This window comes from Erigeron canadensis, chromosome 1 (genome assembly GCF_010389155.1).
Source record: "Erigeron canadensis isolate Cc75 chromosome 1, C_canadensis_v1, whole genome shotgun sequence".
NCBI lineage: Eukaryota > Viridiplantae > Streptophyta > Magnoliopsida > Asterales > Asteraceae > Erigeron > Erigeron canadensis.
Window position 1 is genome coordinate 45,157,609 of NC_057761.1, and position 15,618 is coordinate 45,173,226.

The 15,618-nt window shown below is 34.0% G+C and overlaps 2 protein-coding genes across 2 annotated transcripts; one reads left to right on the forward strand and one right to left on the reverse strand.

The window, feature by feature from the left end:
* Positions 1–5,344: 5,344 nt before the first annotated feature.
* On the forward strand, positions 5,345–11,532 carry LOC122606297 (ureidoglycolate hydrolase). The gene is made up of 12 exons (XM_043779258.1): positions 5,345–5,708; positions 5,859–5,944; positions 7,577–7,651; positions 7,786–7,914; positions 8,606–8,692; positions 8,790–8,989; positions 9,068–9,170; positions 9,696–9,787; positions 9,969–10,031; positions 10,333–10,573; positions 10,677–10,717; positions 11,257–11,532. The coding sequence occupies exons 1-12, from the start codon at positions 5,487–5,489 to the stop codon at positions 11,349–11,351; spliced, it is 1,434 nt and encodes a 477-aa protein (XP_043635193.1). The 5' UTR covers positions 5,345–5,486; the 3' UTR covers positions 11,352–11,532.
* Positions 11,533–13,145: 1,613 nt separating this feature from the next.
* On the reverse strand, positions 13,146–15,242 carry LOC122604560 (GDP-L-fucose synthase 1-like). The gene is made up of 3 exons (XM_043777446.1): positions 15,130–15,242; positions 14,390–14,466; positions 13,146–14,301 (listed from the first exon to the last, which is right to left on the reverse strand). The coding sequence occupies exons 2-3, from the start codon at positions 14,406–14,408 to the stop codon at positions 13,358–13,360; spliced, it is 963 nt and encodes a 320-aa protein (XP_043633381.1). The 5' UTR covers positions 14,409–14,466; positions 15,130–15,242; the 3' UTR covers positions 13,146–13,357.
* Between the last annotated feature and the right edge of the window lie 376 nt (positions 15,243–15,618).

The following is a 15,618-nucleotide window of genomic DNA, read 5'->3' on the forward strand; positions in this document are numbered from 1 at the left end:
ACGGTCTCTCCATACACATACACCACCGTCATAAACAATTGGCCGTAAAAAAAAGTATTAGATGTTACTTAAAGGGGGTTTGTATTTGCGTTTTGATTTGATTATTTATTTATTATGTTTATATATAAGATAAGTAATGAAAAAAACTGTTTGACAAAATTGTTAATTATTTGAGAAGACGCAGTTTTGAAAAAACAAAAAAACACATAATCTATTTTACAAATACAATCACAAATACCCTCTTATTTACTAAACTTTTGAGCTAATCATTTTCTGCCATGAATATAATTAGCCCATTTGGTAAGACTTTTGTCTCACCCTAATCTATATATTTCCCATGAATCCCATCACGTCATCTTCTCTCTTATAAACTGTATCTCTTATTTTAACCATATCTCTCCTAATCTCTCTATAGTCTCCTGAGACAAAAGTCTTACCAAATCATTTTCTGTTTGGTGGTTGTGAGTTTTTATTTAAATGTTTTAAAATCCTTTTTGTTTTATGAGTTTATCGAATGTTATATTTTGGATTTTTGTAATGATCAGGTATAATACTAGTTAGTTATTTATTTATTTTACGCGTGTTTTTTGAATAAAAACAAAGTTCTCACCGTCAAATTGTGAGGTCCTAACTTGAAAGTAGATTGTCGATTGTCTGAACTGAATTTTGTTACCAGATGCTAAACAAAAATGCAATAAAAATCCTCACTAAGCTCTCATGAGAGTAATAAAGTATAAATTCCCTTGCAAGATATGAATAAGTAAAACATTTAAATTATTATATATATATATATATATTTCTATATAACATATAACATAATATATAAAGATTTATGGTCTTTTTCATGTAGTGTGAGACGATTTGTGAGAGAATGACGAACTACGAAAACAATACGTGAAGGCCCAAGAGGCTAGGTGAAAACACAATATTACCCCGACATACATGTAAGGGCTTATTGGGAGACCGTTAATAGAAAACTGATAGATAGACGGACGTTACATGAAAACAAAGGGTTCCCACCATTTACTTTTTATCTAGGCGAACGTTGATATAAAATGAAACTTTAGGGATGATTGTTCTGGAAAAAAACAACACATAATATTTGTGAAAATGACAAACTACATGAATGATGATGATAATAACCATAAACTTTAATTAAGTTTTGCATTTGAGTTTTTAAAAAAGAAAAATGTTTTATCATGTCACGTTTTACGTTGGTTTATAATGGTTTATATAACTCATTTATAATATATTTATATCTAAACTTTCATGTAAAACATTTACCCCATTTCAGTTTTCAAATTAACATATTTGATATCCTTAAATTATATTTCATTTTTAATCCCTTTTTAAAACTTATCCACTTGATGCCTATTTTGCCTTATATATTTACATTAATTATTCATTTAACTCTTAAAATAGTTACGATATATTTTTATATCAATTAACTACACTATATGATGTCGTGAAAGGATTAGACTCGATAAACCGAAAACACCAAGATTTTTTTTTTTTTACACCTCACTGCGCCGGAGTGGGAGAAACAGAAATTCTTTACGTGGGATTCCACTGCGCCGCAGTGGGCAAAACCACCTCCACTGCGCCGCAGTGAGCCACCTGATCAGCAACCCTAAACCATTTCAACACTTGAACAAACTTGCAACCTTCACAATTCAACATGAACTTCATAAAACACATTTCAAAGATGACCAAGAACAATATGGACATATTTTGAACAAAATTACAACATCAAATAGTTTCAAAACCCATGAACACCATCAATGGGTCATTTACCCATTTTGACGCTATTTTCGTCCAAAGTGCAACTTCACAATGTGCTAAAACTTTACACTGGATCATTTACAAACATTTTAACAAAAGCATGACCAAAAAATCAGAATGTACCAAGAGCCAAAAGGAGAGGGATTTCTAAGCCTCTAAAGCTAAAAGTGTGTCATTCATCCAAAAATGACCTAATACCTTCAAATGTCTTGCAAAAGTCAACTTCAAGCTCTATTCAATTCTTTCAAATCAACACACTAGTTCCTTCTTCCGGAACTACCTATAAAAGGGTAAACAACTAAAATATTAGCAAAGGCTTAGTGAATATAATTGCATACATTTACGAATACGAAGGAGGGCAAAGTATAAGGACTTTTACATGTAACATATGGCATCGTCATGTCACATTTACATATGCACCTTGTACACTAACAACACATATATGGATCCATATAAGCTAAACGACATAATCATGATCATCTATCGGGGTTCTTAGGCCACCGGAGGTTTTTAGGCCTCATTAGATCAACTATCGGGGTTCTTAGGCCTCAACAAATGCTATGCCCCACATGGGCTAACGCCGCATCAATTACCACACATGGACAAAAAGGCTTAAACATGTGTAGTCAATTGATCCAACATATACATAAAGGTATGCAAATATACTCATCTTCTTCGCAACTTGGAAAAATAAGGCTAAACGACTATGCACAACAAGCTTCAACCTATGCTCATATCATAAAATGTATAAGCTTACATTCACAACTTGACTAGCTCAACCTAGTCATACTAAATCACTAGCCTTTCTAAACCCAACCCAACCCATTTGTCATTGAGTTACTTTCATTTCCAACAATCACAAAAAGGTAGTTCAACCTACCATTTTCATCACTATTTCAATAACTAAAAAAACTCATCTTTTCTCATAAACTTAAATTATCACAAGAACTTATCAATTTCATAACCAAACACGTCATATACCTCAATGACAACTAGGTTAACTAAGGAATTGGGAAAATCCATCCATAATAAATTTCTAGCAAAAACCCCCAAATTGGAAATCTACAAGAACCCTAATTTCAAGAGAAAAAGGAGATAAAACTAGGTTAAGGAATCAATACCTCAATCTTCCAAGAAATTCAAGACTTTAAGTTAAAAATTCTTCTCCCCCAAATTCCTTAGGATTTTCAGCCACACCACAAAACCCACAAACCCTAACTCTTCAAATTGCTTGATAAGGATTATTGGTGATGGTTATTATTATAATTTCTATCTTGAATTGAAGGAATTGAGCTTTGATTTTTTGAAATAAATGGGAAGGAATGCATGAAAAGATAGAGGAAAAGAGAGTGGGAAGTGACTCATAAGTCATATGGATGGCTGGCACTCTTTGGAGATGCCACGACTCATCCCACCTGTTGTGGGTATTTTACCCGCTATCCGTTAAAGTTCCAACTAAATTAACCCCATATCCAAAAATAAAATACTAGGAAATTAATTTAATGTCAAAACTATGAAAAAGGGTTAATTTATTTTACCTTAAAATATTTGGGGTGTTACATGTCGTTACTGTCACCACCACACTTCCGCCACTCTTATCACTATTAGGCCTCAGCCAACCCACGACACCATCCTTCCTCTTCCTCACTGCCACGTCAGCTTTTCTCTCTCCTAAAACACCTCTTCCTCAACTTTTATTTTATTCTTATTTTATATTTAACAAAATTATATAATTTAAAAAATAAATCAACTTTTATATTATTATCGGTTTGTGGGGCCCGTTTTACTGATTTTGAATTTTTAATTTTGAAAAAAACGGCTAGTAGGTTTTTTTTATTATTATTTTCTTCCCCCTATTTATACCCAACTTAACACACTCATTTCAACTCACACCAACTTCTTTCAAATAATTTTTTATCCTCCTCAAAACCATTCTATTTCAAAATGGTAGATATCAAGGATGGTACCCTCCTTCAAACTGAAGTCTCTACCCAAATAGGTTACCTACGAAAGAAATACAAGCACCAGGCCGTAAGGTCTTGAAGCACGAAAAGACATATTCTTTGTTTCTACAAGATGAGATCAAGAAGATAAAAAGGGTGGTCGATGACGTTTTTGACGTTGGTCACACGTTGGGTGACCAATGCACTTGGGCTGAATCGTGTCACGACAATTGCGGGGAAGACAAAATTACTTGGGAAGTCAAATGTCCGCAACACGATAAGTGGTGGACAAACGAAAACGCTTACCGTAGCTTGGGGAAAATGTCAATCAAAGATGATTAAGATGAAGAGTAATCTTATCATTATGTATTTTGTGTTTTTATCAAGTACTATGGTTTTTAATTTTGTGTTGTCTTTTTTATTGTAATGTGTTTTGATAATAAAATTTGTTTTATTATTAAAATAAATACAAATTCTCTTATTCACATACATAAATATATACTACACATATACATATATAATATCTACAAAACAAATAAAATACAAAACAAAACAAAAAAAAGAAGCTGGCCCCATCTTTCCTTCATTTCCCTCCGTCGACCAAGTTCCACCCATCGACGAGTTCCACGAACCCTCGCTGCCATTGAAGTCCTGGTCGACGAGTTCCACGAACCTTCCGTCGACGAGGCGTTGGCTCCGGCCTTATCACATTGTGCAACATCTTCATTTTTGTTAACAACAAATTGATAGTTAGTAGTTAACATTCAAAACATTACACATCTAATTGGGCGGTATGCGAAACTTGAAAACCCATGACTCTTGAGAAATCTCTTAATTATTGACTCCTATAAATATAGGAAGTGAAATTCAAATTTTGTTGTATTTTTGCAAGTTCTATTTAAAAAAAAAATGATTAACATTCCTTAATAGATCAAATTTCTCCTAATAATATGATCATGTCATATGGTACATGTTATGAAGTGAAAGATTAAAAAGTTATTATGAGATTGGTTAGCATAATATATCTTTACTTATATTTTAACTAGAGGGATACCCGCGCGTTGCAGCGGTACCTGTGGAAAAAGAAAGGCGGTTAAATGTGGGGGTATCATGAACAAAAAACAATGGGCTGTATTGAATTAAAATACACGTGATGCAGCTAATAATTTTAATCGAATATAGAAATTAAACTGAGATCTTGTCTTTTACATCAACTAACTCTTATCAAACTAGCGTTATAAAGATTAAAATAAAATTGAAAAAAAAACTACTTTCAATCGACATGACTATACATAGTGAACAACCTGCAAACATAACATATCACAATATCCATTACCTAAACGCACAAACATCTCTGATCCAAAAAAATGAATGATAGATACGTAGATGCATAGGATTTTTCTAAGGGTATTTTAGGAAGTTCAGGAATAAAGTGTTTAAAAAAGTGTAAATTATAAAAGTAAAATAGGAAATTTAAAGATAGAATATTTAATTTGGAGAGCTGGAAGTTTGTTTATATATGATAATATAGATAAAGTTGGCTCGTCAAACTCGATTAACTAGTTCAAAAATCAAAATATTTTGTCTTGGTCCGGTCATCATGTGAAGTGAATTTTTGTTTGATTATTTAATGGACTGTGATTCACTTCTCCACTCCTCTGTACTCCACTCTCAATCCGCAATTCAATAGAAATAAAACGCTACCAAAACCACCACCTATACACACACAACACACTATATCTAACCAAAGTATACATAACAATGGGTTTCAGATTGCTTGTTCATGTTCTTCTTCTTTTGATAGTTAGCTGTTTTGTTATTAGTATTGACGCTCAAAATGTTATTATCAATGAAGAATCAGAAGCAGAGAATGAGTCAACAATTAAAACCATGGAAAAGTTTTCTGGGTATCCCTCAATTCATCAAGAAAATCATTTAATCCCTGATTCCTTCACTGTGGATTCTCTAAATCTTCAAAAACAGGTTTATATTGTTTAAAGTTGTTATCTTTTTCTTTTTTTTTAAAAATTAAAATAAAGAATAAATAGCTGATGAAAATTTATTGGGTTTCTTTTTCTTTTAATTTAACTAAGATGAAATAAGTTGATCATGTTTGATGTGTTTGAATGTAAGATTGACGAACTTTCAAGTTTTTCGGATTCGCCAGCTCCATCGGTAACAAGGATCTTGTACAGTGACAATGATGTAGTGGCTAGAAGGTATGTACTTGTACCTCAATTTTGATAATACTCGTAAGTAATTAGTATATGGCATGCTCTTGAATCTTGTCCCACGAGTTTACTTTTAGTTTAGCTGCTTGTTTGGTTCAATATGTAACAAAAATGACGAATTTTCATGAAATTTGAATTTGAGCACATGCTTGTATTTCGGCACAGTATTACTCTGTTCATGTTGTTTTTATGAAATGAATATGTTCATCAACCATATATATCTTGTTTAGAGATTTGTAATTTGAAACGGGTTGTAGTCTTCTCATACTTGCAAGCAACTAACATAGAAAGGTTTCACTAATGATTCGTAACAACATTAGATTCACATTGAAGTTTTTTCATTGTAAGTTGAGTTTGAAAGATTACAACTTTGTGTTCTCAATCAAAAAGTTTAACCTTATAATGGGATGATTCATGATTTAAGTATATAGTTATTTTGAATCTGATTCGAGCGTACACCGTGCACATGCACTGAGTACTTCATAGATTTTACTTAATTGATTAAAATTTTTTGCAAGCTTGACTACTCAGCGTGGGGGAGAAATACTTGGTCCATATATCGGATTTAAGCATACTATATATTGTTCAATTTGGCATTAAATACTAAACTGAACATTTTCAGAATTGAATTCCTGTTAAGCTTGAGCTACTCTATTCTAGTTACACCGTAACCATGGCTCGTAAATCGTAGCACTGTAGCAGGTCTTGCCACCTTTATATAAAACTCCCCTTTTGTCTTTTAGCTAATCAACACATTATCCACCTTGCTCGTATTCTGTCACTAGCATCCTCATTTTCCACTTCATCAGTATGCATCCTAATAATCAGACATATTAGTCCTAATTACTGCAATTAGCATATGTGATTTCTCTACCAACACTTCTAGAGCTTCGCTTTTTGCACCCTATTTTAGATTTCATAGCGTTTCACCATACCTATATCTGCTTAGAAGATTCCATACTCATCAATCAACATGATAACATTAACACAATACATACACTATCATCCTGTATGCTCGTCATGACCTCAGCCAAAACTAATGCAAAAATTTATATGTAATGGTAACGGACAACCAGTGGTATGATCATCGTAATAAGGAAAGCATGTGTTTGCTACCACACGTCTTCATACACGTTCTACTACATCAGGCTAATATAGTTTGCATAATAGAGACTGTTTGTATCAATACACTATATGACTTTCCCTGTCAAGCTGTCACCATATCATATTCTTTTTTAACCCTCTATGTTTATATCTACAGTATCTTTTATAACAAGGCAATAGCTCAAATTCTTCCCCTTTAGCATCTCTTGCTTATTTAACAGTTTCCCTTCTTGCTATCTCTGAAGTCATACCATTTATAAGTTTATAAATCTTGTTATCAACCATAATTGTTTGTGTCCGGGTGTACAAGAATCTCAAAGGAAATGTAAATGCTACCAAGGAATGAACAGCATTATGTGATTTGCAGATTTAGAATTATCTTTTTTAGGTTTTACTTCTTTCAATTGATAGATTTGCTGATGGCCTTCCCTGTTATTACTATTGTTCCTGCAAATATGTTACTGTAGATTTTATAAAAACAGATAACTTCTTATTTTTTTTTATAATTATATTTAGGTTCATCAAAAACTTGATGGAAAATGCAGGCCTTTCTGTCAGAGAGGACGCTGTTGGCAACATATTTGGTCGGTGGTAGGTTTTTTCTTCTCGTTTTTCTGAGTGTATGTGTTTGATATGCGGCGATCCTTTGTGGACTCATATTTGATATATTCCCAAGTTCAAGTTCTACCAGGTAGTTTCTAAAGTTGACTTATACTCTTATACAGGGACGGTAGTAAACCAGATCTATCTGCTGTTTCAACAGGCTCTCACATTGATGCGATTCCATACTCTGGAAAATACGACGGGGTAGTCGGTGTATTGGGTGCAATTGAAGCTATAAATGTACTGAAGAGGTAGAAACATTGTATAAACGAAATACATACATATATGCATGACAATCGTTTTTGTGGAGTCCCAAATGGAGAATTCCTTGCGGAAGCTCTGTCCGTCATGCAAGTCTTCTGTACATATGTCTAATGGGACCTGTGTCCTCAGACTATTCATCATGTGATATTTCAAAAATTTAGACCATCATGTATGCATACATGTATATCGATGTATGCAAACATAGTTACTGTTTTAACATCAAAAGGTTTTCAGTAGTTATTATACTACATTAAAAACTTTGAAATGTTTTTGTATTAACAAATAGATAACAGGTACGAACTTTACGTGTCTCTAAGCATGCTTTTGTTTCCTAATTTTTTATGGTTTGGTGTACAATTATTATTTCATTACAAATACCTGTGATGCGAGTCAATGATTTGTAAAGAAATATAGAAAAAAAAACAAAAAAAACATAGTAATCTAATAAACACCTTGTATCATCAAAAGATGAATTGGTTGAAGATCTTCAAAATCTAACTGGAATTAATTAATACCTGTTAATATGTTTGATAGCAAAGTGACAAGCTTTCCTTTAAAAAGGATTGTATATGGTACTTTTTATATTTACAATATAAGTTTCCATTGCAGTTAATGCAGCCTTTTCGTATAAGAACCATCTGAAGTATTGCTTGTATCTTGATGATTTGGAATTTACAGAACTGGATTTAAGCCTAAAAGGTCATTGGAAGTAATCATGTTTACCTCAGAAGAGCCTACACGATATGGAATCAGCTGTTTGGGAAGGTTTGTATATCTCACAACTTCTTCTATTGTGATCTTTTATTTGGGTATATCACTTCGTTGTTAAAAGCTTTTATTTTCATTATCATCTGAATGTCAGCCGGTTATTAGCTGGGAGTGTGTCGCTTGCTACTGCTCTTAAGCAGACGGTAGATAATCACAATATGTCATTCCTGGATGCTGCAAAATCTGCTGGTTATGCAAAAAACGAGGATTTCTCCACTGTGTTTTTAGATGAGAGAAGCTACTCAGCTTTTGTAGAGCTGCATATAGAACAAGGTCCTATTCTGGAAAACGAAGGTTGGATGCTTTTCTATAGCTTTCCCTTACCCTGATGTTCGTATGTATGGAGTTTTAATTAAGTAATGCTTTACAAAGGTATTTCTATTGGTATTGTGACTGCTATTGCCGCACCTGCAAGCATCAAAGTTGATTTTGGAGGAAATGGTGGCCATGCTGGTGCTGTATTAATGCCACTACGGTAATAATTATTGTTAATTTCTAGCAACAACTTTTGATCTATGAAGAAAACCTGTTTTTCGTATGAAATGATTATGCCTTTTTCTGGAAATGGTAAACTGAAGTTGCATAGGTAGAGATATTATGTGCAGTCATTTCTGGAAATGTGGAAATGCCCAAGTGTTCATGGCTGTATGAAATGCCTTTTGTTTCTGCAAATGACTTAAAGGAGAAAACCTATATGGTTACACGGTGAAGATCGATATGCACCATCCACTTTCACTTCGGTATACTTGTATGCCACAAATAGTTTTCTATAGAAATTCCTGGAGCGCAGGTCTTTCTAGTTTCTGACCCGTTGATCTTTTCCAATGGTCTTTTGCAACATTACAGAAAGTTGAGCTATTCCCTATGTTTATTGAGTCTTATCACTTTGCTTTAATTTATTTAGAAAATAAAACAAAATGTGTAAATGCTGTTTTCACTAAGATAACTCTCGTCCGTGTTCATTGTTGTCTTGTTTCCTATAATAAACAATTCGGAACAGAAATGATGCAGGACTAGCTGCTGCAGAGTTGTCGTTAGCTGTGGAAAAGCATGTTCTTGAATCTGGATCCATAGACACTGTTGGGACAGTTGGTAAGTCCTTTTTGCCAAATTATGTTTTCCAAACTTTTCTGAAACATCTTTTAGGGAAAGGGTGGAATATTTTGATATATTCGTCTCGGTCACATGGAACTACACAATCGATTTAAGTGATACTTGTACATGCACATTACAATATCGTAGATTTTCTAAATGAATGTTGCATTTTTTTAAGGTATACTGGAGGTGCATCCTGGAGCAATCAACAGCATCCCTAGCAAATCCCACATTGAGATAGGTATCTGTCATTGTGCTCATTATATATTTTTAAACTATAAAAGCAAAAAAGTAAAACATAATTTACTTGTGAGGGAAGATGCTAAATAGTCACTGTTATTATAAGTGACAAACACACGTGCATGCGGTTAGGTGCATGTTTTCATTTGGTACACCCTTTTGGATTCGGGATTTGAGTTAAAACTTTGTTCACTACTATGTGTTTATGCATATGTAAAATCATATGTTTCTTTTATGACATCTATGTGACATTGGGAATATGTATTTCCTGACTATGATAACAAGATTTAAGTTGGTTGCAGATACGCGGGACATTGATGAAAAACGAAGAAATAATGTAATTGAAAAGATCCATGAATCTGCTATAAAGATATCGAAAAGGAGGGGCGTGGATCTTTTGGAGTTTAAAATTGTAAACCAGGATCCGCCCGCCCTCTCAGATGAATCAGTAATCAAGGCAATGGAATCCGCCACTCAATTATTGGATTTGAGGTACAAGAAGATGATCAGCAGAGCTTATCATGATTCACTCTTTATGGCCAGGTACTAATCAAAGGGTTTCCCTCCCTTAGTCGGTAATTGCTTTGCAGATCACATTTGAGCAAAACAATAAGCTTACACTACATCATAATTTAATTGATTGCAGAAAAGCACCAATGGGTATGATATTTATTCCATGTTATAAAGGTACAGCCTCTCTTCCATATTTTAACTAATACTAAATTGATTTGTGATGCAAAATACAACTTCCCATGTTCCACTCTAAAAGAAAAGTTTCAACAAGCTTAATCTTTATCTCTATCTCTACCATTATATTAAAGAGAATGACATGGGTCTTAACCTTTATATTTTCATGATAGGCAAATTTATTATCATGTCCTTGATTAATGCAAATACATTTATATATTCCCATAACAATCTTCATGTATCCGTGTGTTAGACAATCCAAAGCCAGCGGTTAGCAAAACAGGCTGCCGGCCACAGTTACCTTTTTCACCATGTACTAATTGAAACCACTACTTAATTGTGCGGGTTATAAGCTTTCAATCTTATAATGTCCATGAGAAATTGCAACAATTCCATACATTAGAAGATGAAGTTACAGTTAGTTTTTACAATATCCATTTGCTTTTTTTAAAGCATATTTTACATAGTTAATCTTGAAGTCAAAAGTTACACATTTTTTCTAAGAAAAATTGCCAATTGTGTATTTTGTTGATATCCAGGTTACAGTCATAAACCAGAAGAGTATGCCTCCCCTGAAGATATAGCAAACGGAGTAAAAGTATTGGCGCTAACCCTTGCCAAATTGTCCATCTGATGATGATATGCTCACTTTGTATAGATACATCATATTAATCCAAATTTCTGACTTTCATCTTAAACTATGTTACTGTAATCTGGGTTCCTAAAACCTTCTTTGTTTTGACAAAAAAAGAAGGAAAAGAAACGTAACCCTGTGTATTCAACCTATGCTTACATAATGCAATTCGGTTTGATCATCTCAAGTCACTACTTCGATCTTGTTAACGAACCAAAGGGTCTTTGGCCCAGTATTCAAAGTATCCCATAACCAAGGTTTTGAGTTCGAGTCATACTAGAGATGATTGTGTTAATAATTGTGTGATGTGTGAACCAGTTTGACTTATAATCTTGTCGATGTAAGGCTTCAAGCCTGACAAAATAAATTCTGCTTTTTATTTTGAAATTTCATTTCCTTCTAAAGACAATCTAAATACATCTTAATTCCATCATCTAATAAAGTAATGGGTAAGAATTGGACTTTGTAAAGATTCACCTTAGTTCATGTCTCACTCCATATTTGTGGGAGGATTCAACAACAACAACAACAACAACAACAACAACAACAACAACAACAACAGCAACAGCAACAGCAACAGCAACAGCAACAGCAACAGCAACAGCAACAGCAACAGCAACAGCAACAGCAACAGCAACAGCAACAGCAACAGCAACAGCAACAGCAACAGCAACAGCAACAGCAACAGCAACAGCAACAGCAACAGCAACAGCAACAGCAACAGCAACAGCAACAGCAACAGCAACAGCAACAGCAACAGCAACAGCAACAGCAACAGCAACAGCAACAGCAACAGCAACAGCAACAGCAACAGCAACAGCAACAGCAACAGCAACAGCAACAGCAACAGCAACAGCAACAGCAACAGCAACAGCAACAGCAACAGCAACAGCAACAGCAACAGCAACAGCAACAGCAACAGCAACAGCAACAGCAACAACAACAACAACAACAACAACAACAACAACAACAACAACAACAACAACGAAAGTAGGTAGAAAGGGTATAATCTGGGTTTGAAAAATATATATCCCAAACCTAAAGTTCAAAAAATTTCATATCATGACAAATTTAAAAGGTTAAATCCTCTATACTCTTACCGATAAAAACATTAAACTTGATTGAAACATGATAAAAAGTTTACATGAACTCGCAATTCACATTGTTGTTGACATCAATATGATAGATAAGTGAAAACTAGCCTATTAAAGAAACATGGTAGTTCTGTCGGTAAATTTTTTTTTTTTAAGAGTTAGTCGGTATTCGACATCAGAGAACACCTCACCGTATAATGGTGAAGCCCTGCACGTACTCTAGACTACGAGATGTATACCATAAGCCGTTACAGGTGATTCAAGGAAAAAAACCACAGACTTGTCACTCCTAAGAGTCGAACCCAAGACATGTGAGAAAAACTAAGTATGCATCTGCCAGTTGAGTTAGGCTTCATTTGCAAGTTTTCACATTAAAATTCTACCAACTATAAAACTGATGACATTAAATTTTATTAACATCCCGCAAACTTCGCTAAATTCATCTAACCAACTTTTGGTAGTTTTGTCAAAAACATTATACCAATTACAAAACTGACGAGATTAATTCATATGTTTTAAATTAATTATTACACTTATAAAATAGATTGATCTACCAACTCTTGATAGTTTTGTCATATAAATTCTTAAACAAGTATTGAAATTTTACCAACTACAAAATTTAATTCATATAAAAAAAAATTTAAGCTTCACATTGAGAAGATAAATGCAATCAACATTTCACATACATACCAGAGAGAGATTGAAAACAGAGTTAGGTATTTCATTAAATACTGCCTGAGCAACTCAATTATCATTATAAAACAGAATTTGTAATAAAAAAGATAAATTATCATGATACAACAGAAACATGTGCAAAATGCACTGTATATATTAATCATAAATCCTTATAAGAGAAACGGTTTTATTAGTAACATACTAGTACAAAGATACTGGCAGACAGTTTTACTTCTCTCATTGCTTCCAATTTGCAAGATACCAGTCGTAAGTGCCAACAAGCCCATCACGTAGTGAAATCTTTGGTTCCCAACCCAACTTAGCAAGCGCTGAGCTATCCATAAGCTTCCTTGGAGTTCCATCAGGCTTGGAAGCATCCCAAACAAGCTCTCCTTGAAACCCCACAACCTCTTTCACCAACTCTGCAAGTTCCTTAATGGTTACCTCCTTCCCACTTCCTACATTCACATGTTCCAAACCAGAGTAGTTCTCCAACAAAAACACCACCGAATCAGCCAAATCATCAACATGTAAAAATTCACGCAATGGTGATCCTGTACCCCACACCACAACTTCCTTAGCTCCTGAAATTTTGGCCTCGTGAAACCGCCTCATCAATGCTGGCAATACATGTGAGTTCTCAGGGTGGAAATTGTCATTAGGACCATACAAATTTGTAGGCATTGCTGAAATTGCATCCCACTTGTATTGGATCCTATAAGCTTGGCACATCTTGATACCAGCAATTTTGGCAACGGCATACCACTCATTGGTTGGCTCTAACGGACCCGTTAAAAGAGCAGATTCGGGTATAGGTTGGGGTGCATGTTTAGGATAAATGCAAGAAGAACCTAGAAATATAAGTTTCTTGACACCATAACGATAGGAAGAGTCAATGACATTTGTTTGTATCTGAAGGTTAACGGTGATAAAGTCTGCAGGGTAAGTGCTGTTAGCATAGATCCCGCCTACTTTGGCTGCAGCAAGAATGACATATTGGGGTTTTTCTAAAGCAAAGAACGTTTTGACAGCAGACTGGTTGGTGAGATCTAACTCAGCGTGCGAGCGAAGGATTAGCTTGGTGAAGCCCAAACTATGCAGGCGACGTACAATAGCGGAGCCAACCAGACCACGGTGACCAGCAACAAAGATCTTGGAAGTTTTGTCTAGCTTCGATGTAACTAATACAATGAAAACAATCTAACAATCACAACTAGAAAACCCTTTTACACATAGAAATATATATAAAAATGAAAACAGAAAATTTACCTGCATCAGTAGCCGTCATCTTCAAGTTTCAAACGAATGCAAAAATAAAGTTAGAGGATAAAAGTTATGCCCTAAACCTGAAAAATGTAAAATATTAAACAAAGTTAACTTTATCTCTTTTAGAAGATTGAAAAAGTCTCAGATTTATTATTAGGAAAAAATGTCACATCAACACAAATACACACTCGCCTGCCGTCCATTTGAGCAGTTATACAGTTTTTGATCCTATAAGCTTTGGAACATCCCAGTCTTGTAACTAAAAATGTTCTCTTTTTTGGCCCAATCTAGTTAATACTATATTGACTTAAAATTACGAAAACGATTCATTCCAAAACTTTACAAAAACAGATCAAAGAAAAGTATAATTGGCATAACATTCACCCTAAGTCCCTAATTGTAATGCAATTTAACTCCCTAAATGTTGTACACTGATAATATATCCCAACAAAATCTTGAAATGCTACCACATATAACTTAGTTAAGGATGTATACATACAACATTGTTTCCCCAAAATAACATACTATTCATACCAATCTCAAATTTCTAAAAAGTTTGCATCTTTCAACTTAGTAGACACATTATACCCCCTAAATCATATCAAAATATACATAAAAATTAACAATCTTGAATATTAGGACAATAAATATAAGAAAAAAATCAAAATATAAGATAAGGGTATTGAGTAATTATAAAAAAGAAAGAAAAAAAAAAAGAGTTAAAAGTAGTAGTAATGACTTGCCGGAAAAACAAGAAATGGCTGCCGCAGAAAACGTTGACCGTGGGTGATTGATTTGAGATGTAGATCACAACTTAATATATAGCCGAGTTGAAAAGATTTTCTTCATTACTACGTATTACTTTTGTGGCAGCGAGTTTCTATTTCTATTCTATATACATTTTATAGTTTGGCCCCTCTACTCTTAATATCTCCCCGAAACAACCTCCACAGAACAACCCAGTGTTTTGATAATTCCTATAAGCTTCGAGTTGTAAGCTAGTAACTTAGGGGTGTTTGGAATTTGATCATTTAACATGATTTTTTAATCATTGTGTTTTTAAATCACAAAAAAATTTATTTTGGGTATTTGGTAAAAAACAAATTATAAAAAGTGATTTTTTATATTTTGGAGGCGTGAAAACATGATAATCTGAAAGTAGCTATCCTCATATTGTCTCCTCACACTTTTCACATCACTTAAATTCATTGTTGGCTAGTGTGTTATTATGC